This window comes from Mirounga leonina, unplaced genomic scaffold, assembly GCF_011800145.1.
Source record: "Mirounga leonina isolate KUSES-001 unplaced genomic scaffold, KU_Mleo_1.0 Mir_165, whole genome shotgun sequence".
NCBI lineage: Eukaryota > Metazoa > Chordata > Mammalia > Carnivora > Phocidae > Mirounga > Mirounga leonina.
This window is the reverse complement of record NW_023270415.1, coordinates 74088285-74113799: the sequence shown is the minus strand read 5'-3', so window position 1 is coordinate 74113799 and position 25515 is coordinate 74088285. Positions and strand designations below refer to the sequence as shown.

Genomic DNA, 25515 nt, shown 5'->3' with positions numbered 1-25515 from the left:
TGGTAAATAGAGTGAGCAAAGAAAAGGCATGGAGAGTGGAGTCAGAAAGTAGGCAACAGCCAGCTCTAGTAGGATCTTGCAGGCTGTGGCCAGAGCCTTGGATTTCATTCTTGGCATGGAGGGAACTGTTGGAGACTTTTGGGTAGTGTGAGGCATGTGCAGAGAGGGGCGTGGAGGGGCTGGAAAGCTATGGTCCAAGCTCTGAGTTTATCCTATCTCCCTCTTGCTGACTGAGAAGCTAGCCTGTTCGTGTGTCATGGATCCTGGCAGGTGCCATGAGGCTCTGGGGCGTGGGCAAGGGCTGTTGTGAAGGGGAGGGGGAGTGCGGAGATCTCACACCTTTCACGCCTGGAGTCAGGGCTCAGAGTGACCCCTTCTAAATTTGGGGGAAGATGACAGCTCAGTCAACACTCACAGATTCTGAGCTCCAGAAACAGGAAGGAGTGAAGGTTCTTGGGGCTGGATCCAGGTCACGGCTTATCAGAAAGCCCCCATCTCTCTATGCCTACCTGTCAAATAGGGAGAAAATCAGCAGCCAGGCATACTGTGTGAGCCTCGTAAATATAAGTTGAATCTGAAGACGATGTGCTTATTTTCTGCATTGGCCAGAATATTTTACTTGAGGCAAATTATGCTCAGAGACTGAGATGCTCTTTGGCAATAATTTAACACAGGTTCACTGTGGGAATGGTAATTTATAATAGTAATATTTCACAAGCCAGTAGTCTATAGGATGATGTCTCTTAATAAGCCATTAAAGAAATAACATGCTCCGAAGCAGTGATTGATTACACTGTTGTTTCAGGCAGAGTAAAGTCCGAATTTAGTTGAGGTGTACCTTTCTACGAGCTGTGTGTCTGTGGAGTCAGTCCTTCCAAGTAAAAGCTGCCGGCTTGGGTCCCTCGATGCTGGGGCACGCGGCTAGCGGGCGACAGGTGGGCTGCGCCGAAGGTTAGTGCCCCAGGGACTGGTACCCGGCCGGCGCCCCTGCCCACGGGGGAGCCTTGCCAAGGCAGGAACAGGCGCCCTTCTCCGGAGACCACCGAGTGGGTTAACGCCACTGCCAACCAGAAATGGCCTGGTCAAGGCAGAAGCAAGTGTCCCAAGGTCCCCGGAGAGCGACTCAGGTCAGCAAAGAGGAGCCTCGCCCAGACCAGACACTAAGGGAGTCCTCACAATTCTTGGTATTTACAGTTCAAAGGTCCATTATGTCAGACCCACTGCTCCACGTGTCCTTATCACCACGTCCCCAGCATCTCGGCCACCAGGCACTGGGCTCCTGAGTGCCAGCAGAACCAGATGTTCATGGCGATATCCTGACACATCCTGACACGGCTTCCTCAGTGGAAGTGGCTCACCCCGAGATCAAAACAACTGCGCTGAAGTCCTAAAGAAGTAGAGTTGAAATCCTAACAAACCACAACACAGCAAAGAGGAAGGGAGCTCAGCCCGATGGTTCATCATTCTGGGTTTTTGATTATTTGTTTTCTTTGCAGAACATAGCAATGTTTGATATGTAGCTCTAACAAACTCTAACAACACACACACACACACAGACACACACACACACACACACACACCGATGCAAAATTCACCCACCAGTGTCTTCCATGGCAAAGGATGCTGTTAGTCACTCACTAAGGCAGGGAAGGAGAAGGTGTAAAGGGTCGGGACCCCAAAAGGCCAAAGAAAAGAGCAAAAGGAAGCCTGTGGGACACCCTGTCTCGGGATCTGGTCCTTTGCCCCACGTCGTGCTGTCCATATGGAGGGAGCGAGGCTTATCTCGGCGTCCCTCACACACAAGCTCGTGTGCTCCCTGTGTCGGCCCAGGATACTCAAAGACAAGGAAGCCTTCGTGAGGTCCCCCAGCGGGCAAAAGAGAAGTGCTGATACTCAGATCGCGAGTCCTGCCGCACACTGTGTATGCACCACGACACCCGGATTTGCGCCAAGGCCAGCCTGTCTAGCCTCGGTCTCTGCGACCCCAGGATAGCAGGCAGCCTTTCCAAAGCTCACCTCTCTCCAGTGCACTGTAGGAGATCAAAGGGCACCTGTTCTAGAGCAAATTGGGCAGAGTAAGAAAGTGCCATAAAGGTGCTGTGTTCCCCAAGTGGGGGGGGGCGCCCTGTGATGGGGAGCCGGGGACAAACTATGCAGTCTCCCACCCCAGCACTCAGCAGAGATGCAGGTGGGAGTGCGCGGAAGACTCCCAGTGTTGAATGCCCACTCGGCGGCCAGCTCTGCTGGGGCAGGGGCACTCCGGCCTCAAGGGCATTCACTGTCGCATGGGTCATCGAGACTCACTCATTCCCTCTCTCCCGCTCTACCTGCCTCCTCCATTGATAGAGGGTGAGTAGCGGTTGTGTGCACCTTGCAGGGGTCAGGGAGAGCAGGGCTGAGTGGGGACAGTCCCCCTGCTGGTGTGGGCACACCCTCAGGGGAGGCCATAGACTCCATCACCTGAAGGGCAGATACTTAGCTTGAAAAGCTCCATTTTGTGGCTTCCCTTGGCTTGGATCACCTTTGAGCTTCACTCTTACACAATGTATGATCCTGGCTTAACCTCCCTGGGCCTCCATTTTCTCATCTGTAAGATGGACAGATTAACAGATTCAGTGAGTTACCAGGAATAGAGCTCTTCGACCAGCTTTTAGAGCTGCACTGGGCAGAAGTCAGTGAGCTGGAAATGCCTGCTTTCAAGAAGATCAATACAGAGAAGGGATCAAATAGATCCCAGAGCTCTTCACTGGCTTATGTTCTTTCCCAGAACTCATAGGGCATGTGCTGTTACTGTTTTGGTTTTGCGCACAGGGGCAGGGGATGGCTCAGTGTGGTCAAGTGGCTTGTCCAAGGTCACACAGCTAATCAGCCTTTGGTGCTGCAACCCCCATTGACTCTCCACTTTCCCACATAGCATCTAGACTTGAGGTCTCTGCCTCCATCCACTGTTTCCCAGGTGAGTGACCCTGAGTGGGTCCTCTAACCTGTCTGAGCCCGAGTGGCCAGCAGGTGCTAGATGATGAGGCATCTTCATAATGGCTAACGACACGAGGCAGGAAGTAATGCCGAGGGGAGAGAGCTGCCTGGATGTTCCCCAGGCCCCAGCATCCCTACGTGCTTTAAAATACAAACACCAGGGGCGCCTGGGTGGCTCAGATGGTTAAGCGTCTGCCTTTGGCTCAGGTCATGATCCCGGGGTCCTGGGATTGAGCCCCGCATCGGGCTCCCAGCTCCGCGGGGTGTCTGCTTCTCCCCCTCCTTCCTGCTCGAGCTCTCTCTCACTATCTCTGTCTCTCCCAAATAAATAAATAAAATATTTTAAAATACAAACCCGGCAGGGGATCAGCAGCACCATAGGTGCTTCGCGTGTGCACTCAGCACAGGCCGACTCCGGGTTGAATCTGGAGCCCGTCCCTCGCTGTGTGCCCTTGAGCTCATCCCCTCGGCCTTCGCTACGCGAGACGAAGTGTCATCCCCTTGCAAAGCGGTTGTGATGACTGAATGAGCCCTAGGAGAAGCGTCCAGCTGGATGCTGGCACCCAGTTGTGGACATTAGGGACAGGTACCCATGCCTCCTTCCCTGACATGCTTGTGCATGGATTTCTCCAGGACTCACCAGCTCTGGGATGCCAAGACTGGTATCTCCTTCTCTCCCTGGCTCTAAGCCCTCCTGTTCCCTTGGCGGCTCCCAGCTCTGGGGACGCCTCCCACACGCTCACCCCACGTGCCAGGGCACCACTGGCCTCTGCGCCCTACTCGCTGGGCCCCCGCTGACCAGGCTTGCCCTGTGCTGTTGTATTTGCAGCCCTGAGCCTCACAGGGCTGGCTGGTTTCAACTGCTCTGAAAGCTCCCCAGCCCACGATGTGAGCCTTGCCCATCTGCTGCAGGCACCCGCGTTCCCGGTCCCCCCAGTGGGCTCTTCCAAAGTCCCTTGTCAATGAGGCAAGATGTCCCTCCTTTCCCAGTGTGGGCTCAGGAAGGCCCCACACAGGTGGCTTGGGTGCAGAGTGCTGGGAGTTGAACAGGCAGCTCTTTCTGATGGTGGCTGCCCTTCTTCTCCTCCCGAGCGGGCTCTGGGGGTCTAGGTCAGGACAGCGGTATCCCAGTAACCCCACTGGACATCATGACACCCCTTCAACCCTTGGTTGCTGGGATGGTTCGTACCAGACTCGTGCTTGCCGTCTGGGGCTCCTGCCCATTTCCAAACCCTGGAGGGTGCTGGGCTCCTCCCACCATATTAGCCACTGCATTGATCCTGCAATCGGAATTCCCATTCTGGACATCACCAGAGATCGTCCCCCCTCAACCCCTTCAGGAGCCTACTGGATGCCCCTATAAATGGTTAAAAAAATCTCTCCTTGGAAGTCGGGGGCCTGGGAGGGACCTTACCTCAACTCTCTAAACCTTCACTCTACACCAGCCAGGACTCCAGCCTGTCACTTACCCGGGAGCCCTTTAGAACCAGCGGCAGACCCCCGAGGCAGGGCTGGGGTGGGGGTCTGGGTCTCAGAGTTCTGAATAGTCTTTCCTTTGCCATGACTTAGACACCACTGAAATCAGGGAAGTCCCCCCTTTTTTTCCGGGGTTGGAGGTGGGGTCAGGTATCAGCCTGGCCTCGCAGATGCAGTCCTGACCACATTACATGCCTTGCATGTTGTAAGGGTGTCTTCAGACTGAATTTAGCCCCGCTCAAGCTACACACATAAGAAGATTTGTGGATTTAAATTCCTTTTGTGCAGCTCAAAATATGAAGGTATATCCACTGCTTCTCATATGACCCTAATCCTGCTTAATCACGTTTCTCAGACGCGCTTCTCAAAACCGCCCGCTCTGAACCCCTCACTATTACTGCTGCGGGGAATCTTTGTTTTCCCCTCCAGCAAGCAAGAGGTACCAGGGTAAGGAGAGGAGGATTGTCGAGCCCAAGAAGGGGGCTCTCTCAAGCCGTCAGCACCGCCTGGGTGTGGGGGACCTGGGCAGACAGATGGTCAGGTCAGCACAGGAAGGAGTCAGGAAACAGGTCCCGAAGGAGATGGGCTTCCCAAGGCACCAGGATGGACACAGGGCTGGTCTCAGACTCCACCCCGTCCAGTCTAGCTCCCCGATGCCTTTATCCCAAAGTCCACGTTCCTAAAGACTTCCAGGAGCCGGCCCCACCCACTCAGGGCACCCTGATTTCCGAAACTGTGCCAGGCACCCCCTATCACCGCGGCCGCCGCCACCGTGCACTTTTGGGAAACTGCCTGCTCTACTCCACCCTGTCTACCTCCCTCAGTCTCCACGACCACCTCCTCCATGGAGCCCTCCGTCTTCCTCCAGTTGTCATCGGCCCGCCACTTCCGAGTCTCCACGTGTGAACTGCCACGCGCTGGCTCCCGGCGCTGGCGCAGTCTGGCTTCACTGGCTCAGGGTGAAGATCGACGTGCCGCTGGGGTGTGCAGGGCGGTACTGGTGTCCTCGCAGGTGAGAGGTGCGCAGGTGAGGGGCCAGCCAGAGCAGCGCTGAAGAGCAGACTCGGGAGTCCACCCTGCCCTTCCTAGCCGTGTGACCTTGAGAAAGTATCCTGAGGCCACAGGCCTCAGCTTTCCCATCTGTAATATGGGACTGATAGTATGCCTTCCCCACAGGACCTGGAACTGCCTCTCTCACCCCCTGGCTAGTCCCTAAGAAGTTGTGTAGCCTCTCAGAGCCCAATGGCCTCCGCCCCCCAAAGCAGAGGGAAGGGTACCTGTCCCAAATATCCTCTGGGCACCTTGCTAGGAGTCCCGCACAGAAACGTGCCAGATATTGACACTGCTGATTGGGCAGACTGTGCATGGGGAAGATTGGGAGGCGGTTGCCTGCCAAGCCATTATCGAGATGAGGAGGAGACCCCGCCAGTGGCCACCGAGCCGGTTAGAGATGTCCTGTGGGCCTTTGTCCGCCGGCAAAACCAGCTTGATATTGAAGTCTAGCGGGAGTCCGAGGGCCGGTGGATGGGAGAGGCAGGTGAATGGGTGGCAGAGAGGGTCTGTGCAGTGGCTGGGGGTCAGGCTGCCGTCAGCACCTGGAGCAGCCCTGGGCTGTAGGGGCCTGGCCCTGTGTCTTGCCTACAGTCAGCTGCGGGTTCCTGTGGGAGGCGGGCCCTGGAAGCAGCTGGTGGTTGTCACCTGCCGGGGCCTGTTAGAGGGCCCCCTAGTGGGACCTGGAATGTGGTGAGTCTGGAACCCGAAGGGAGCCCAGGGGGAGCCTCTGGCTCTGTGGCTGCTCCAGACCATCTCAGTGGAAGACCTCCTGATGGGTGAGTTCCTGGGCTGCAGGGTTGGGAAGTTTCCAGAAAGATCAGCTACCCAAGGCAGGAGGGGAGCCAGGGCTCTGGGCGTCCAGCTGGCCCAAACCAGCTCTTCGTGCGAATCCTCTGAGGCTGCCAGGGCTGTTCCTAGAGATGCAGGGCTGGCGCCTGCAACAGGCAAGACCCTGGGGCCACCCGTGCCACTCAGCAGCATGCAGATGGTGCCCTCAGCATGGGCCACGGGGGGGCAGCTTGTGAAAGGGGGGTTTATGAGGACATGGTCTGGGGCAGAGAAACCACAGGGACGGGGCCATCCCTGGTGATGGAGACCGTGGGATGTTTCCAGCCCTAGGGCTAAGGAGGCGAGAGGATGAGATCAGAGATGTTGCTAAGACCCCGAGACACAGCCAGTGTATGCAGGGAGGGGCCGGAGCCCCCAGTCTCTGTCCCCTTTCTCTCCAGTCTCCCACCGCGTTCCCATGGCCAAACCCACAGGAAGCCAGCCAGAGTGGGAGCCCACTGATGCAGGCACTAAGGCTAGCCCCTGGGTACGGAGCAAGGTGGGAAAGGTGGAGGGGACCCCCAGATGCCCAGCTTCCCGCCAGAACCCCCAGAAGGCTTGCGTGCACGCATTCAGCACTCCCAGACAGGCCGGGCCACGAGAGGGTGCTGCTGTGGGAGGAGCCATTTTCTCAGCCCTGACTCTGCATCCTGGCAGCCTGACTTGGGCAAGCCTTGACCTCCCTGAGCCTGATCTGGAAGCTTCACTGTGTCCAACCCTGCTGGGACTTCCTGTGGCCCCAGCCCACTGGCCAGCTCCGCCTTGCATCTTTCTCTCTGGGGTTCTGCTTGGCTTGGCCTCTCTCTCTTTCAGTTCCTTCAGACTCACCTGCTATCCCCGACAGACCTCTTGCACCTGCAGCTTCCCCAGCCCAGAGCTTCCCCAGCCCGGAGGCTCTTGTCTTCTCTGCCGTGCAGGCCTCAGGCCATTACCACTTCCTAGGACACCTGCCAGCCCCACCCCATGCCCGCTTTTCTGTAGCACTGAAGACGGTTGTATCAGTCAGGGTTCTCTAGGGAAACAGACCCCATAGAGTATAGGTGTATGCGTGTTAAGAGATTCATTTTCAGGAACTGGCTTATGTCCTGTGGAATGGGCAGCTTCAAAGTCCGTAGGGCAGGACAGCAGGCTGTAGACTCGGGCAGTATTTGATTTCTCTGTTGCAGTTTTGAGACAAAGTTCCTTCTCCGGGAAGCCTCAACTTTTGCCCTTCAGGCCTTCAACTGATTAGACGAGGCCCACCCACATTTTGGCGGATTGTCTCCTTAAAGCCAACTGATTATAGATGGCAACCACATGGATTAAGTGCCTTCACAGCCACACCCAGACTAGAGCCGGATCAACCGACTGGGCGCCATGGCCTAGCTGAGTCGGCCCACAGAACTGGTCCATCACAGCCTTTCTCGATTCTTCGTGTGAGCCCTTAATGATCTCAGCCTCTGCCCCGCTCTGTAAAGTTAGGTTTCAGGAGGGCAAGGATGAAGGCCATTTACTTTCTCTAACCGTTGTTTTGCCCAGCACTGGACAGAGCTGCTGCTGCAAACCCAGGGCCCAGGAATGGTTGTGTGAGAGAATCAAAGGGAGAGAGAGAATCTGCAGAGGGAGTGGCGGGGTGCAGATCAGAGGGGGGTGTCTGTCTGGTGCACGGTAACTGCGTGGTAAGCGCTCCGCTTCGCACAGGCCGCGCCTTCATCCTGAACCCCGCCTCCTCCCCCCAGCGCGCACACATGCTTCTTAGTTGCCCGAATGTACGCTGACACCAGGGCAAGGTGAAACTTCCTCAACATTAATGATGACAACCATCGTTTACTGAAGGTCAGGATCATTCTGGACACTTTTCTAGGTCCATAAACCCTTAGCATTGATTCTGATGCATGTTATACATTCAGTACTCTAGGTAACATTCTTACTACGTGGGGGCTACCTGTTATGGTCCGTTTGGAAAGTGACCGTCAGTGCTAAGCATGTCGTATGCATTAACTTTTTTTCTCTTAGCGGAGTCTGGGGTGAGCAGGGGCTGCCATCGTTGTCCCATTGTACAGAGGAGGTGCTGAGGCCCAGAGATGAGCACTGGCCTAAAGTCCTGAGGTGCCTCCGTGTCACTGCCGGACCACAGGGTTGCTGCCCCAGGGCGGGGGCTGTCTCCTTTGTCCCTCATCCCCTGGGAGGCACAGGGAGGAGAGAGGCCTCAGGGTCAGTGCACTTGCTGGCTGGGTTAATTAGAGACCTAGTTTTTCCTCTGGAAGGAGAGAAGCAGCCACTCCCCACTCTGCAGTGTCCAGGAGCCTGTCACCCCTATTTACGTCTGCATGCCCGGGGTCACCTCTCAGGCCTCACCTCATTGTGGCCAGGTTTCTCTCGGGTGATGTTTTGTGCCGGGAACAGGGTCGGGGTGCAGCGTGGCTGGTCCTTCCTGGCCCAGGGGAGGAACGAGGCATTGAGGGCATCCAGGTCTGGGCCAGGCCGTGGGGATCCAGCTGCCAGCTTCGGGGCTGACTTACAGCGGGTGGAGCTGAGCTGGAGCGAGCCCACCAGGAAGAGAACTAAACAAGCAGAGAGGGCCCGAGCTCACCCCAAGCCAGCTGCTGAGCTGGGCCCCATGCAGACCCCGTTGGGACTGCCCGGTGGGGCTCCTCACCTCTCCTGCGGCTCAGATGCCAGGTCCAGGGCAGGGCAGACCCCTGGACACCCCCCACTAGGCTCTGCCTCACCTGCAACTCCTCTTCACCACCTACCAGTGGAGGGCCTTGGGCAGGGAACTTGTCTAAAGGCCCCGCTGGGGCCTTTGTTCCCACCTCTGAAAGATGGAGGTAATCCCCGTTTCCAGCACCACGACTGTCGTGGGCTCAGGCAGTGTGATCTACAGTCCTGCTTAGAATAGGGTCTGCCAGAGAGAACCCTTCCTTCCTGTTGACAGATGAACTATTGCCCTGCAGCTCTCTCAGAGGCAAGGGCGGTGTTTACCCCCCGTTTATGGATGAGGGACTCGAAGCTCAGGCAGCCGAGGTCTCGTCCCTGGGGTCACACTGCCAGGGGCTCAGGACCTTCGGACTTTCCTGCAGGGCCTCACCCCGGGCCGCAGCAGCTGGACCAGCTCCCAGACCTCTCTTGCTCTGTTTGGGCTCAGCCCGCGACGCCTTCCCAGCCCCTTCCCGGGGAAGTGTGCAAACAGCCCCGCCAGGGGCAGCCGTGGGAACAGAGCGGTTCTATCTCTGAGGCCAGGCGTGTCGTGGAATCCGGGGCCTGGCTCCCCTCTCAGCTCTGGCACCATATCTCTGGGTCATTGGACAAGTCATTTGCCCTCTCTGAGCTCAGCCTCCACATCTGTCAGCAGAAATGGGGCAGAAATGTAGGGGTGGGGTGTTGGCGCTCCATGCGGGAAAACAGGACCCGCGGCAGTAATAACACCCCACATTCCGGAACACTCGGGGTGTGCCAGGCGCCGCTCTACACAATTGACCTACCTTGACTCGTGTTTTTCTCGATCCAACCCTGGGAGGTAGGTACCATTCTTATCCTCGTGCTACGGACGAAGAAACCCGAGGCAGAAACTTTAAGCCGAAGGATTGGATTCAGGGGCTCTGGTGCTTGCAAAGTTGTTGGAAAGGTGACAGGAGGGAAGTCCTTGTCCTACTACTCCAGGCCGAGGTCCAGAGGCTGGGAAACTACAGGATGCCAGCTCGGAGGTGAGGGAGGCAGGTGGTTCTGGGTCCAGCACTCGGAGCACGAAGCAGCCTCCACCGTGGTGGGAGGGAGGACGGCCCTGCCTCACTTTGGCCAGTCCAACGAATCGCAGCTGCATCCAGAGCCCTCTGGGCAGGGGAAGCCGGGAAATGGGGTTTCCAGACTTTCAGGCCCTGCAGTAGGGGAGAGGGCACAGAGGAGGGATGGAAGAGTCCTCACTGCTGTAGACTGTATCCAGCCTAGGGGCCTTGCAAGCTGCAAGAAACAGGATGTCCTAACGCCCCCAGGGGCAGACGAGGTCGGCACTCTGAGCATTAACCTTTGCACAGAGAACTTGGGCCACATGAACTGCACATACTCTGCTAACCTCTAGCCCCTTCATTACTTAGGGGTCCCTTCCCTGCAGGTTCTCAGAGGTCATGGCCAGTAGAACAGGAAGCAGTCCCTGGATGGATGGAAGCAACTCATGGAGCAAGGTGGGATCATCATTGTCCTAATGCCCCTCGGTGCTTTCATGCCTGATTTCATTTGTTCTTTTAAATAACCCTGCCAGGAAGGCAAGCCGGGGGTCCTGTTGGATTTTTTTTTTTTTTTCCCATAATGAGGGCCTAGACCTTGGGGAGGGGCAGAGAACTGGCATTTAGAACCAACTCTGTGCCACATTTAGAACCAACTCTGTGCCAGACTAGCTGGTCACTTCTGGGCACGTCCTTTAAATCTACCACGACCCTCCAGGTGGGTGCTATTAGTCCTGCTTCTTGGATTCAGAAACCGGTATCAGAGTGACGGAGTGCCTTTCCCACGAGCCCACAGCTAGGAATGGGAGGAATCGGGATTTGAACCCTAGTCTGTCTGCGCCATTTTCTTTTCTGACAGCTGTTGACCATGACCCACTAGCAGGTGCCTCACAGAACCAGACTAGGTGGATGCCGCGTGTCTAGCGAACAGGCCAGGGCTGGATAGCAGTTCAGGAAAGAATAGATCTTCTTTGATAGAAAGCTTAAGGTCAGTTCTTATTCCATGCCACCCTGGGCCACCATGTGAAGCAGCCAGGACGCCAAAAGCCAGGACATAGTGGGATCAATGATCAGCAGGCTCCTGGATGCTAAATCCCCGTAACTACTCATAGTGTTCTCAGGATGCGTTGAGCTGGGAAGTCATCCTTCCGTGTGTCCTGAAGCTGGTGTGTGTGGAGACAAAGTGAAAGCAGATGGAGCCGGGGGTGGGCAGGTGGTGACAGACGAGAGGCTGTGGCTGACGCTCTCCGCCTGTTGATTTGCTGCCTTCCCTCCCACCATCTGCTTGCTTGGCTGGTGTGACTCGTTTTGCTTTGTGTGGCACCTTCAGGGCTTCTCTGGGCCCCGCCCTCTTCTCCGGATTTTCCAAGCTCCCCCGACACCCAGGACTCCATGCCAGGCACCAGGCATCCAGAGAGGCAGAGGAAAGCGAGTGTAGCCTCCACGTCCAGCAGTGGCCGAGGCTCGTAGACCATTTCTCCCACCAAGGACTAAAAAAGCTGAATGAGCTAGAAATCCAGCTCTTTGGAGGCATTAAGAGAACAGCCAAGGCAGCCAGGACTTGAGAGGTGAAGATCCATGAGAGAAGGGAGATGAATGGGAGGCGGAGCCCGATACTCCAGCTCCCTTCTTGCATGAGGGATGTGCGGGCTCGTAGGAGCTCCAAAAGCAGGCAGAGAGCACGGCAGCTCAGTGCTGGGCTGTCTCACGAGGCTGGGAGTAAAGCAAATGAAATTACATTAAAAATAGAACTCGGGACTTCCGGGTCAGCGCAAACCTAAGCGACCAAGAACCTAGAGCAAAGGGAACCACAGAGAAAAGAGGGAATTCTCTGCATCTCTTCTTCCTTCCAAGGCATCTACCAGTATTTCAGCTGCCTGGGACCAGAGCCTGAGAATCCAAGCTACAAACAGCAGTGGAGAGACTAAAAGGCTAGACCCAGCTTTTGACAACCTCATGGTGCAGGGGAGATCAGAGGTGAGAACATGCAAGGAGGAGGCGCCTCGGTAGGCATCCCAGCTATCCTTTGAGAAGGGCTGTGGCCTATTAGTGGGGGCAAACCAGAAATAAGTGGGAGCAAATCGGAAATAACCAGTCACTGTGAAAACTGAAGTGTGGCCCCAGTCACCCCGGTACCTGGAACAAAGTAACATGCCCCTGCTCCACCTGCCGACCAGGAGAAAGCACCTTCCTCTCTGAATAAGGACAGCCTGCTCCAGAGCCTCTATGCTTTTGGCTCACACAGTATGCATCATTACCAGGCATGCCAGGGGATAGAACCAAATGACCAAAGAGAGATAAAGAGAGAAAACAGACAATAGAAATAGACCCCTATGCTATCCAGATGTCACAAGGTGCAGACATAGTCTTTAAAATAACTGTGATGAATAATTTCAGGAAGATGGACAAGGTGGGGAATTTCACCTGAAAAGAACTAGAACTTATAAAAATTTTGCTCAGATGGAAATTCTAGAACTGAGAAAGACAATAACCAAAATGAACGCAATACCCTAATTCACGCAGCAGAAGAGGATGTGAACAATGTGGTATCTGTCTCAAGAAATTGGAAAGATGACAGATTTCAAGCCCAAAGGAATGACAAGAAAGGAGATAATGAAGATGAGAGCAGGTATTAATGAATTAGAGGGTCAGCTATGGCTACGCAGAAAGATCCGGGAGGAGGCAGAAGCCTGGGTCAGAGTGCTGGCTCTGCCACTGTCTCGCTGTGTGACCTTAGTCGAGTCACTTGCCTTCTCTGAGCTTCAGTTTCGTATGTCAGGGAAATAAGCATGATTATCCATTTTGCCCAGTTGATGTGAGGATCACACGGACGACAGTTGCAGCACCTCCTTATTAGACGTGCTGATGTTACCAGCAGCCCTCGTGCAGGGGACTCTGCAGAGGGCTAGGAGGGCATCCCAGCCTGGGGAGTTGTGCACTTGAGCAGGTGTGAACTAAACATTCAGAAACCCATGCTGTTTATTCACCTAGTTTTCCAAGCATTTGAAACAGCTTATCTATCAATGGCTGGTCATTGCCAATGTCTCCCTGTTGCCCGGGTGGGTTTATCTTTGTTAGGGACCCTCTTTTGAGAAATCTTGACTTTCTGGACCCTTGAAAGGGTGCTAATGTGTGTTCAACATTGTGCCAGTGACCCCGTTAGACTGTCACATACGCATTCTCCATGCCTCCTCCAGGACAGGCGGACCTTGGAGATAATCGTGGGTTCAGTTCCAGACCACCGCAATAAAGTGGACATTGTAACGAAGCGAGTCAAATGAATTTTCTGGTTTCCCACTGCATTCAGAAGTTGCGTTTGGGGCACCTGGGTGGCTCAGTCGGTTAAGTGTCTGCCTTCGGCTCAGGTCATGATCCCAGGGTCCTGGGATTGAGCTCCACGTCGGGCTCCCTGTTCGTTTGGCGGGGAGCCTGCTTCTCCCTCTCCCTCTGCCTGCCGCTCTGCCTATTTGTGCTCTCTCTGTATCTCTCTGTCAAATAAATAAATAAAATATCTTAAAAAAAAAAAAAGAAGTTGCGTTTATACTATAGGGGTCTATTAAATGTGCAATAGCCTTTTATCTTTAAAAATCAAGATAGATACCTTAATTTGAAAATCCTTTATTGCCGAAAAGTGGTGTCATCTGAGCTTTCAGCCTGTTGTCATCACCGATCACAGATCATCTCAACAAATTCAGTAATGAAAAAGTTGGAAATACTGCGAGAATTACCAGAATGTCACACGGAGACGCAAAGTGGGCGAATGCTGTTGGAAAAATGCCACGGGTAGATTTGCACGACACTGGCAGGCTTGCCACAAACCTTCTGTCTGTAAAAAGCTCAGTATCTGCAGAGCAGGACAAACAGGATATGCTTGTCCTCCACTATGTGGCTGTGAGACATCAGCCACTCTGCAGGCGGGACAGGGAGCCCTGTCGTCCCCCCACTTTGTTTTGGGGAGGCGGGGCCAGCCTCCCTCGCCGCGCACGTGGCATCTTGGTCTGGGTTCTGTTTCAGGGAGCCAGGGCTGGCATTCCCCCAGGTGTTGCAGGCTGCCTCACTTACTGGAGTGCGGGGAAGTCACGCATTCCTCGTTGCTTCCCTGGGGCCAGGGAAGGGGGTGGAAGGGTGTTCTTGCTTTTCCACTGCAGCTTATTTCAAAAGGCTTTGAAAAGCACTAATTGATAGCAGCTCAGAAGCCTCTGCAGGTCGGTGGGACCCGAGCACGCACTCTGGCCTCAGAGATGCAGCTCCCACCACGTGCTGAGTGGACGGGAGGGGGGTGTCACAGTTCTCCTGCCTCTGCAGCCCAGCCTCGCCCTCTGTCCCCACTCTCTCCCCACCCCAGCATCAGCTTAGACCATGAATACCTCCCTTGCAGAGCCAGGACATTGTCGGGAACCTGACCCCTCGTTCAGAATTGTATTTGGTCTGTGTGGTTCAACAGTCATCTATTTGAGTGACCTTGTCTCTGACCTTGGCATCAGGATGCAGAGTCAGCGAGAGCGTCTTGGGTTGTGCTCATTACCGAGACAGATGCAGTGAGACTCGTGTTGCCCCTCTGCTCAGACCCTTCAGTGGGGCCCACGTCACTCAGAGCAAACTTAGTCTTGCTTAATGGCTTCCACAGCCCCACGCTGTCCACCCCACCCCACACATGCCTTCTCTTCTCCTTTCCTCTCCTTTCCGTCGATCCAGGGGTACCAGCCTCCTTTCTCCTGAAGGCACCAGGGTCTTGCAGATGCCTACAAAGCTTCCACCTTAGAATATTTCATGATGTGTCCCAATCACCTGTCCCAGAGCCTGGCCCACCACAGGCCCCTAGAAAATAGGTAGTGAGTGAATCAGACAACTAGACAGACTTTGCCCGGTTGACAGCCCAGAAAAGTGGACAGAATCGGTGTTATCCTCATTTTCCAGTTGAAGAAATGGTTCAGAGAGGGCAGGTAATTTGTTCACAGCCACACAGCAAATGGGTGGTGCAGCCTGAGAATCAGAGTCTTCTGACTCTTGGTCTGTGCTTTTCTGCTCACATCTCTCCTCTGAATTGTTGGCCCTTGCCTTTCCCTTCATTTGCTTCTGCATTCCTTCATGCCAGGTGACAGGCGCCCAACAATGAGTGAGACCGAGCTCCTATCCTCATGGGGCTCCCAACCCAGGGAAGAGGCAGATAAGTAAACAGTGCTGGCGGAGGGGAAGCCACGTCACCGTGGAAGCCAAGAGAGGACCCTACTCCTGCCAGGAGAGGGCAGGCCTCCCTCCAGGAGTCAGCACCAGCTGATTCCTGAAGAATGAGTAAGAACCAAGCAGGATGGGGTGGACTTTCTGCACAGTGGGGGGTCAGCCTGGGCAGGAGCAGCTGTGACCTGTGGGTCAGTCACATTGCTTCAAGTTTTATATAAGTAATCTGCTTTATGCAATAAAGGGGATTTATTATCTCATGTCATTAAAAATTTGAGGTGTAGGGTGGACTGCAGGTATGGCTAGATCAGGGAGTCAGCACCACTTGTCTCGGCCCTGTTCAGCTGTTACCTCTTCCACATGAGCTATTAAAATGACCAGCACATATTATATGTTGGCTAATTGAATTTAAATTAAAAAGATTACATAGTAAAAAAATAAAATGAAATGGCCAGCACGAGCCTGACTTTTATATGCAAAAATCAAATAGCTAGAACAAAATAAAGTTTCTTCCCTCCCTACAAGTCAGGGGTTTCAGTGTGATTCCATGAATTAGCACACATACCCATCCCAGGACCAAGAGGACTAGGAATCTGCCAGCCAAATTAAATCAGAGCCCACCCTTGAAAATAAGCAGATTAATCTCACTCCAGTGACAGAGCTGCTTCTTGCCAGAGGAGCAAGGGGTGGCTGGAAAGGATGACCCTGGACACCATTAGGTTATAAATACAAGTCAGGTTGTTTTGAACAATGAGAAATGGAGAAGTGGGTGAATCAAAATGCCCTTGCCAACTGAGCTGAAGAGTTGAGGGAGTAGACGCACATTTGGACCTTGGATGTCTCCAGGAAGCACTATGGGTTTAGCCTGATTCTTGAGCACCCCCTTCTTTTCCTACCAAAAGGTAATCAATAACCCTTCAACTGTCACTTTCCTAGAAAAAATGCATCCTGCTCATTGACATCTACATATTAAGGGTGGGGACGAATTGACCAGACAGAGACTGGGTCGGGGACAGGGGACACATTCCAAGAAAAGATCAAAGGCATCATGCTCAAGTGAAGAGATGTGACCAGCACAAAGGCAGTGTGATCTGGGGGCTCGTGTTATGGACATCTGAGGAGGTGCTCTCTTTGATGGAAATACACTCCCCCTTTCTCTCTGTTCTTCCCACTGAAGACCAGTTGAGAGACAGGGTGTTGCTCCCAGAGCAGACCCTCTGCCCCCAGTTCCTGGTGCCCCCTCCCCTCCACGCACATGGAATCAGAGGCCTGTGGATTTGGATTCAGGTCCTGCTTCTTCCTTTCCCCATGACCTTGGGCAAGTCATTTAATCTCCTTGAATCTCAGTTTATTCTGAGGACAAAATGGGGACCCCCTATCTGGCTGGCAGTCTACTTTGAGGACTGCTGGAGGAAGTAGATGTACATGCATGGCCCATCGTGTCCGGCTTTGAGTGGATCATCCAAGAATACTCATTCATGTAGGCATTGAAAAAAGGAAAAGCTTAGCAATTGCCTAATAGATCCCAGCAGCTCAGCCTATAGCATTTTATTTTATCTTTGTAACCATTGGTAAGTGGAGGTATTGTTTTCTCACTTTACGGAATAGGAGGCTGAGGGCCAGGCAGACTGAATAACTTCCCAAGACCACAGAGCTGGTAAAGTGGCACTTGAACCTGGGCCAGCTAAAGCCTACTCTGTAGGACTGAGGCAAACAGGCAGAGCTTGAATGCCGAGGTGGGCAGGAGCCTACAATTCTTATTGAAATTCAGAATCCAAAAGAGAGTGAAGGAGAGAGAAAGTAGCATGTACTTGGCAGGTAGGTACTCAGCAATCTGTATGCATTTCACTGTACGTGCATCATTGACTCATTTCACGACTTTGGTGGAATGCTTAAATGGACCCGGTTCTGGTTGCAGGAAAGATGGTGGGGTGACCCCTGTGTCCCTTAGCAGACCTTGCAGAATGGGCGTTAACATCCCATCATACACATGCACACACCAAGGCTCAAGAGGGTAAATAAATGGTCCAGAGCCACTCACCATGTTGGCTTGACGCCAGAGCAGAAGATCACGGAGTTTATCCTGGAGGAGGTGGGGAGAGAGAAGGATTGTTTTATAACAAGGTAATAGAATTTCATCCTGTTTTCTTCCTCCTTTTCTGTGCAGATGACAGGCAAGCCTCAGTGCCTCCATCCGGCATGCTGCTTAATGGCCACATCTCTGGTGACAGCATGGGAAAGACCCGGTTCTAATTAAGCATCGTCACCCATCACCCTTTCCGGAGGACAGTGGCAAAGACATCGTGCCTCTGTCCCGCACTGTGACCCTTCCTCCGAGGTCCTCACCCCCGAGAGTCCCTGCACTGTCACCAAGATTAATTACCCCTCAACCCCTTTGGATGGGAAAGGAAGTCATTTTATTAAGTTTGATTAAAGCTTCAAGAGACATTGTTGGCTGTTTCAGGACTGCTGACAAAGCATCCTACTTATTTCCTGAAAAGACAAATTATATGCAAGAAGGGCCAAGCCCCGCAGAGGGGTCCTCTTAGCCTCAGACCATCACGGGGTGATGTCCCGCACACAGGCGTGGCCATCGCCCGGCGGGAGTGAAGTCGGCCCTAGCAGGCCTGGAGGCCCCCCTGGGAATCCCTGCCTCACCTTGTGACCGAGCCTCCGTCTCCGGGATTTTTCTTCCAAATCCCCCCTTGACCAGGCGTGATTTCCTCCAGCCCAGCCAGCCCCGGGAGGCGCCCGTCGGACGGCAGAAATGGTGACCATGAGAAAGAGGACTCTCAAAGTGCTCACCCTCCTCGTCCTCTTCATCTTCCTCACCTCCTTCTTCCTGAACTACTCACACACCATGGTGACCACCACCTGGTTTCCCAAGCAGATGGTCGTCGAGCTCTCGGAGAACTTCAAAAAGTTCATTAAATACACGCACAGGCCTTGCACCTGTGCCCACTGCATCAGCCAGCAGAAGGTGTCGGCCTGGTTCGACGAGAGGTTCAACCGGTCCATGCAGCCGCTGCTGACCATGCAGAACGCGTTCTTGGAGAAGGACACATACAGGTGGTGGCTGGTGAGAGCCGGGGCTGGGGCTGGGGCTGGGCAGGGCGTGGCTGCGGGGGGTGGGCCGGGGGGCCCTGCCAGATGCCTAGCAGGATTCGGGGTGGTGGCATTCATTCGTTCGTGCAACTACCGTTTATGGAGGGTCCGTGACGTGTAAATCAGAGCAGAGCGTTCTGTATTCGCTTCCTGTGTCTGCCTTAGAGGATTGCCACAAACTGCGTGCCTTAATACAACAGACCCATCACGCCACCTGACCCTCTCCTCTCAGCCTCTCTGCGTCTCCTGTCTCTCTCTGCCTTCTCTGCAAGGCCACCTGTTACTCCGTTCAGGGCTCCCTAAATCCAGGATGATCCCATCTCGAGATGCTTAATAACCACCATGAAGACTCTTTCCCACCAGGTCCCGTTCACAGGGAGTTGGGACTTGGACATACTTGTGTGGAGGTTAGTTCCACGCAGTACAGATACCGAGATGCAAAAAAGAGACAAGGTCCTCACTCTCACAGAACTGTGTCCTGGCTGAGAGAGACAGATAAGAAACCAAGAAGACAGGCTCAGGTGGAAATGCCCTGAGGGAGGTCATATGAGGTTTGTGATGGAGAGAGGCTGGGGGCCCGGGGCCTCTGTAAATGGGGTCATCGGGGAAGGTGTCTGCGGAGGCAGGACTTGAGCTAAGACCCAGAGGTAGAGAAGGCACCGGGCATGGAAGGACCCAGAGAACGCGCTACAGGTCACATAGCAGCGAGCACAGGAGCCCTGGGGAGGCGTCCGCTGGGTCTGTTGGAGGGGCGGGGGCCCCGGCAGTGGGCAACCCCCTGGTGGGGCTTCTGGTTGGTTCAAAGCAGGAAGCTGCTTTGAATCTGAGGGGAGTCCCATGATCTGATCTAGTGGTTTGAAGGTTATTCCGGTGGTTGAACCCCAAAATGGAGTGAAGGGGAGTAAGAAAGAATTTATTCCTTGCAGATTTATTGAGCACTTACTATATGCCAGGCACCGATATATTGAGATCGAAAAGACAGCCTCCCCTTTCTGGTCTATGGGGTGGCGAGAGAGAAGGAGACAGCCAGCCACACGCCGGGGTGATAGGCTGCTTTGGAAGTGGCCCAGGAAGTGCAGAGAACCCAGAGGAGGGGCGCCAGACCTACCTTGGGGCCGGGGCGGGGGCTGTCAGAGAAGGCTTCCCAGAGGAGACTGTGGTGGAGCTCCTCCTAAAGGACCCAGAGAGGTTGTCCCGGCGGGGACCGCAGGAAGGGCTCTCCAGAGGGACCAGTGTGTGTATCGGGCCTGGAGGTGTGAGAAAGGCCTGTGTGGTTGCTGGAGGCGCAGAGCATCATGGCTAAAATCCGAATGTGAGTGAGGGGTGGGGTGTGAGCGATGAGGTCATTGATGTAGCTCATGAGGCTCTTCCTATATCATGTTAAGAAGTTAGAGAGAGTTGCGTGTAGGCTGAGAAAATCAAGGGGGGGGCTTCCTGCAAGAGGCCGGCTTTCCCAGTCAGCAACTCTTCAAGCAACTGTTGCAATCTGGGAGCTTACGGTCTCTTTGAACAGCTTGGAAGAGTCTACCGTGACTCAGAAGAAGTGAATCGGAATGTCCGGGCTCAGTCTTGGTTCACTAAGCTGTGTTGAGCACCTCAGGGTGCAGGTCCTGGGGTGGTCCTGGGGAGGTGACAGAGAACAGAACAGGCAGGGTCTCACCCCCTCGAAGATTCCAGTGTCTTCTAAAGGAGGCAGCGGACCAGGCTTGACAAGGATTAGGGCAGGGTTTCAAACTCGCACTCGTGACAGTTGAGGTTGGACACATCTTTGTTTCTGGGACTGTCCTGCACCTCGTAAGATGTTTAGCAGCATCCCTGGTCTCTACCCATGAGATGCCCGAGTCTCCCACCCCCCAGCTGTGAGAACCAGAATGTCTCCAGATATTGCCAGTTGACCCTGGCAGGAGGGGACAGGGGGTGCAGAATTGCCCCCATAACCATGGGGGGCGGGAAGCAAAAACTCAGAAAAGAAAGTGACTTGCTCCAAACAGCATGTCCCATTCAGCCCCTGGAAGTAGTGATGAGAAACTTCTGGAGTGGGCAGCCAGGACGACTTCATCTACTTCCTTCCTGAAGGTCCTCGGGGAGGGCAGTTTCTAAAACTCTCAGGTTGGCTTAGCCCAGGATGGATAAAAAGGTACAAGAAGAAAAACAAGAAACAAAAAAACTCGGTTTCTTGCTATAACCTGTGTATCTTCGCAGGACCTGCTCTGTGCCTTCTAGACTTAGGAATTAGGATTTTCCTGGGTTTTGCTCCTGATTTTCTAGGTCTTATCAAGAGTGCTTCTGAGGTACCTCTTCATCTGGCTGAGTCCTCAGATTGAGGATCTAACAGCCGCCTCACCAGCTTCTCTACGACACTGCAAACATTAGGTTTTAACACTTGTATTTATTTTTGCTGGCTGAATGGGCAAGTAATAATGAATGTGCTTCCCCCCTCCCAGCGCTTATCAAGGCTGAACAAAAATTTTTCCAAGTGACTATTGGTATTTTATCAAGTTTTCTCCCATGTCCCCAGCCCCAGCCCTTATCTGCAGCCCTTCTTCAGAGCCCTGGGGTAGAGCAGACAGCTAGAGTCCCTGTTCTCCCACTTAGTCTGTGCGAGGGAGCCCCCAGGCCAGTGAAGACTGCATCGATGCAGAGCCCGACCTGGAACTTGGCCGCCTGTCCCAACACCCCTGCCTTCCCTTCCCCTTGCCCACGGCTGCTCATCTGCTCCATGGACGGGAGGCCAGGACTGGGTGGATCAGAGAAGGAGCGGTGGGAAGCTGGAGGCTAAGGGACTGAGGTGCCTTGGGAATGGCAAAGCACCTGGTGAGTGCAGCATTAGGGTGCTGACTCCATTGTCCCCCTGGGCACGGCCCCCACCCACACCCATCTGATCCTGATGAGAAGCCCTTGGCAGAGCCAGGCCCACAGACCCTTCATGCCTCCTTCCCCAGGAAACAGGGGTGTATGTGACAGGCCGGCCAGCTGAGCCAGGAGGAGTCTGAGGCCAGAACTGTGGGGTCCCGAGCTCCCACCCCGCCTCTGAGCTTCAAGGTCGCCATCAATGGGCATCGCAATCCCAGCAGGCGAAGGCGACAAGGCAGGTGTGAGACAGGGCAGGTGTAAGCTCCGGCGGGAGCAGGAAGACAGGAGCGATCACACGGGGCCACCCCACCCCGCCCTCAGTCAACCTGCAGACCCTGTGGCCCTCTCCTCCCACCTCCGTCCCAGTCACCAGGACAAGGGTCCCCTCTGCCCCGGCCTCATTTCCGCACACTGTTGGACCCGCCCACGGGAGACGGCTTCCTGCCCCAAGCATCGTGCTCGGTGCACAAAAGACAATCATACGCCCGTCCGATGCCAAGTGCCACTCTGGCCAGGCCCCAGGCCAAACTTGCCAGGCAGTGCCCTCCCGCCCCCCGCCTTCAGCACACCCTGTGAGGACACCTTGCCTCCGTTTCTCACTTGTCAGGCCTGCCTCATTGGTGAGGGGCACAGTCGGATCACATTCTAGTTCAAGGACGAGCTCTGCAGTCAGGTCGGGGTGTTCAGGCTATCTTGGGGGCTCTGGGCCATCCACTCCACCTCGCTGAACCTCAGTTTGCTCAGCTGTAAAATGGGTACCTCATACGCCCTTGCTCATAGGACGGTTACGCGGAGTAATGAGGAAATGCCTGTGAAGTCCTTCGCGCGGGGCCTGGTGTACAAGCACTTAACACACGCTGCCGCCTGTGACGAGCGTTCCCAGGCCGGCACGCCTGCCTGCTCTCACTTGCCCTCCACACGCGGCATCTAGCACACGACGGGGGCTCCGCAGCGATGGGTCCGGTGGACGTGTGAATGCGTGTCAGCCGTGGCAGAGGTCATTCACTCACTCAGCACACGGAGCGGGTGTTGTCTGTCAGTCCGTGCTTGCTGCTCGGATGCTCGGGGCCGGACAGACAAGCCCACGGCAGCTGCTGATTACACTACGCCCGTGGCCAGGGACCTGCGTGCCAAGCACATGCATAAGGCAAAGACCAGTATTTTGGGGGGATTGTGGGAGGTGCCGCATGGTGAGCTGGACATGGAAGGAAGAGCAGGGTTCACTGCATGGAGCAGAGAGGAAGGGTGGGAGGAGAGGGTACCTCTTTCCAACACAGGGGTTTGAGACGGGGGGTACAGAAGGCCAGTCGTCCTGCCTCCAGGTTGGACAGCCTGGGCCACAGTTCACACCCCCAAGCTCCCCATGCCATCAGGCAGAAGTGCAGGAGGAGTGAGTGAGGCTCTCCCCATCTGTGCCCTGAGTGTGTGTCCCGGACGTGCGCCTCCCTGGCCCCCGCCCGCTGAAGTGGACTGTGCCGTGGAGCCCGTGTCTCCCGCCCTCCCTCGCTGCGGCCAGCGCCCGCCCCACACACCTGTAGCCCTGACTCCAGCCTCCGCTTGCCGGCCCTGCCCGAGGTCCCGGTGCAGCCTCAAGGAGCCCTAACCCCCAGTAGGCACGCACTTGTGGAGTGCTGACCGAGAAGGATACTTGGAAGCTCCTCCGGAAGAGTGAGAGGGGCAGGATGTCTTTGAACTTCTCAACATGCCCTCCTGTGTGTGAGTTAGCAGTCTGGTGGTCCTTTTGCTGTCACTTACAAGAGCCAGGGACATCGGAGTACCCCTCCCCAAGGAGGACAGGCACAGGGACACAGATCAGCACTGAGTGCCCTGCCCCGTCTGACCCAGCGGGCAGGTGCGCGAGTTAGGATTCTAACCTGCAGAAGCACAGCTCGGCTTTCCCACCCAAGCTCTTGCCAGCTCCGCCCGCGCCCGATGGCCTAGCCCTTCTCCTCCCTGGGCCTCGGTCTCCACTCCTGACAGCGAAGCACTATAACAGGTCCGACATCGCCGACGTGGAACCACACGCCGCCCGGGGCTAAGGTGATGGCGGGGCTGGGCGTTCAAGAACCGCACATCCCAGCGCGAGGACTGGAGGCCTTGGTGATTCTCTGGCTGTGTTTGCGGGTGCAAGGACTTTAATCCGGCCCGATGTTTGGTTATGCACTTCTCCAGCCCCGTGCCCGTCTTCCTTCTAACGAAGCGTGGGCAGCGTGCCCGGGCCAGCCCCAGTATGAGCGGGAATCAAATAACGTTGTCCTGTTTCCATGGTTGGGTGCGATTACTTTTTTTTACTTCCGCCAGGTAATCCTTGCCTTCCACTTGTGGCAGGGATGTGCGATTTCCTTTGAAAATGAACTTACTTTTTTTTTTCCTTCTCTGAAATGAGCCATGAAAAAAGAGTTCAGTCAGTCAGAACCGGGTGAAGACATTGCCTGTGCTGTGCTTCCAAGTCACGTCTCCTGGGGCCTCAAAACTTCAAACCACGGGGACGTCCGTGGAGGGGCCTGCAGGAGAGCGTGGCGGGGGCCCTCCACCCACACCAGCAGCAGCATCGCCTGGGAACCTGTTGGAAGTGCAGGGTCTTGGGTTCAGCCCAGCCCTACTGAGTCAGGCTCTTTGAGTTAGCAAGGTCCTGGGTGACCGCCTGTCCGGGAGCTTGGGGCGGCCCTGGGAGATCGTATCGCAAGCGGGTGTTTAATCTGGGGATTGTTAGGTTTTATTGCGTTGAAATGTACATAACGTAATTGCCGTCGTAACCATTCGTAAGTGTACGGTTTATCGGCATTGAGGATACTCACACCGTTGTGTCACCAACACCACCCTCTAGAGCCAGCAGTTTTTCATCGTGCCCCCAAACCCTGCCCCCGTTCAGCACGAACTCCCCTCACCCCTCCCTCGGACCCTGGCAACTAGCTGCCTTTCTACCTTCTGTCTCTATGAATTGGCTCCCCTAGGGGACCTCATAGAGCGGAATCCTACAATATTTGTCCTGTGTCTGGCTTAGGTCACTAAGTGTGTTTCTAAAGCCCAGCTCTTCTTCTCTTTCTTTAAAGATTTTATTCATTTGAGAGAGAGAGAAATCACGAGCGGAGGGAGGGGCAGAGGGAGAGGGAGAAGCATAGGCTCCCCGCTGAGCAGGGAGCCCGACGCGGGCCTCGATCCCAGGACCCCGAATTCCCTTCTTTTTTATGACTGCATGACATTCCACCCTTGTTTCATACGCTCACCTGCCCGGGGACGTGTGGGTCGCTTCCACCTTCTGGCTCCGGCAACTAATGCAGCTACGGACGTGGGTGTGCGAGACTGCGCGTGACCGTCAGTCCTTCCGAGTGCATCCCTGGGAACGGAAGCGCTGCCTTTCGTGGGCATTCTGTGTGTGTTCTCCATGGTGGCCACACCATTTTGCGTGCCCACAAGCAATGCACGAGGGGGCCGCTTTCTCTGCATCCTCTCCGACACTTGTTCTTTCTTTCTCTCTCTTTTTTATTTATTATAACCCTCCCGGGGGGTGTCCTGAGTGGTCCAGATGTCGCTGCTCACGGGTCTCCCATGGCATGTTGGAGGAGACGCTGAAGGTTTTAACTAAAGGAGCCACACTCCTGGGGGGCCTCTCCTTTGGAGATCTGATTCCTCCTGTCTCAGGGCGGGGGGCTGCATGCCTCTGGATCTCCGCATATACCCCTCTCAAATCTCCTAGACAATGGCCACAGTGAGCTCTAACCTTCCTTTCCCAGATACTGCCCTGGGCCTGGGGCTGGGAGAGGCTGGTGGGACTCACCCCACAGCCACTTCTCCCCCCATACCCCGCCAACCCACCCCCTCCCCAGGCCCTGCAGCCCCAGGGACTGGGCTTTCTGAAGGTCCAGGTTCCAAGGGTCTGAGACGGGCAGTACTGTGGGAGAGAATTTTCAGTGGGTTTCTGAAAGCCTCGGTTCAAATCTTGGTTTGGATGTGGGACACGTGGTCCAACCAGTCTGGGCCCCACGGCGTCCTTCTCGTCTACAGTTCAAATTGTGGTGTGGTATGCACTGCGGCTGGTGACAGGGTCAGAGGTGATACTGCTTAGGAAATGTCTCCAGGTTTTACCATGAGTGAGGAAGTCAGAAGTCTGGAGCTCAGTCTTAGAGAATGAAAACAATTTGCTAGGCAGACGTCAGACGCCTTGATGCATCTAGCAAAGGGCTGGTTTCTTGGCCTTGCTGGAGCCCAGTGGTCCCCGGGGGGTGGGCAGGAGGATGAAGTGAGCCGAGGCCGGGGAGGTGGCCTTGGAGGGTCACCTGTCCCTTTTCCTCTCACCCGGCTTCATTAGCGAGCACATAGTAGGTGCTCAAAAAGCATTTGCAGA

At 54.9% G+C, this 25515-nt stretch overlaps 1 protein-coding gene across 5 annotated transcripts in view; it reads left to right on the top strand.

The window, feature by feature from the left end:
- The window catches only part of ST3GAL1 (ST3 beta-galactoside alpha-2,3-sialyltransferase 1), an 87898-nt gene that overhangs the window by 56351 nt on the left and 6032 nt on the right, over window positions 1-25515 (top strand). For 2 of the 5 annotated variants that reach the window (XM_035011985.1, XM_035011988.1), the window contains one exon: window positions 17380-18291. In XM_035011985.1, coding sequence (XP_034867876.1) covers window positions 17980-18291 — 312 coding nt within the window. In that variant the 5' untranslated portion in view covers window positions 17380-17979. Of the gene's footprint in view, window positions 1-6887; window positions 10494-11888; window positions 12012-15129; window positions 15327-17379; window positions 18292-25515 lie in introns of those variants that run through there. The other 3 variants (XM_035011989.1, XM_035011986.1, XM_035011987.1) reach the window with 3 other exon arrangements.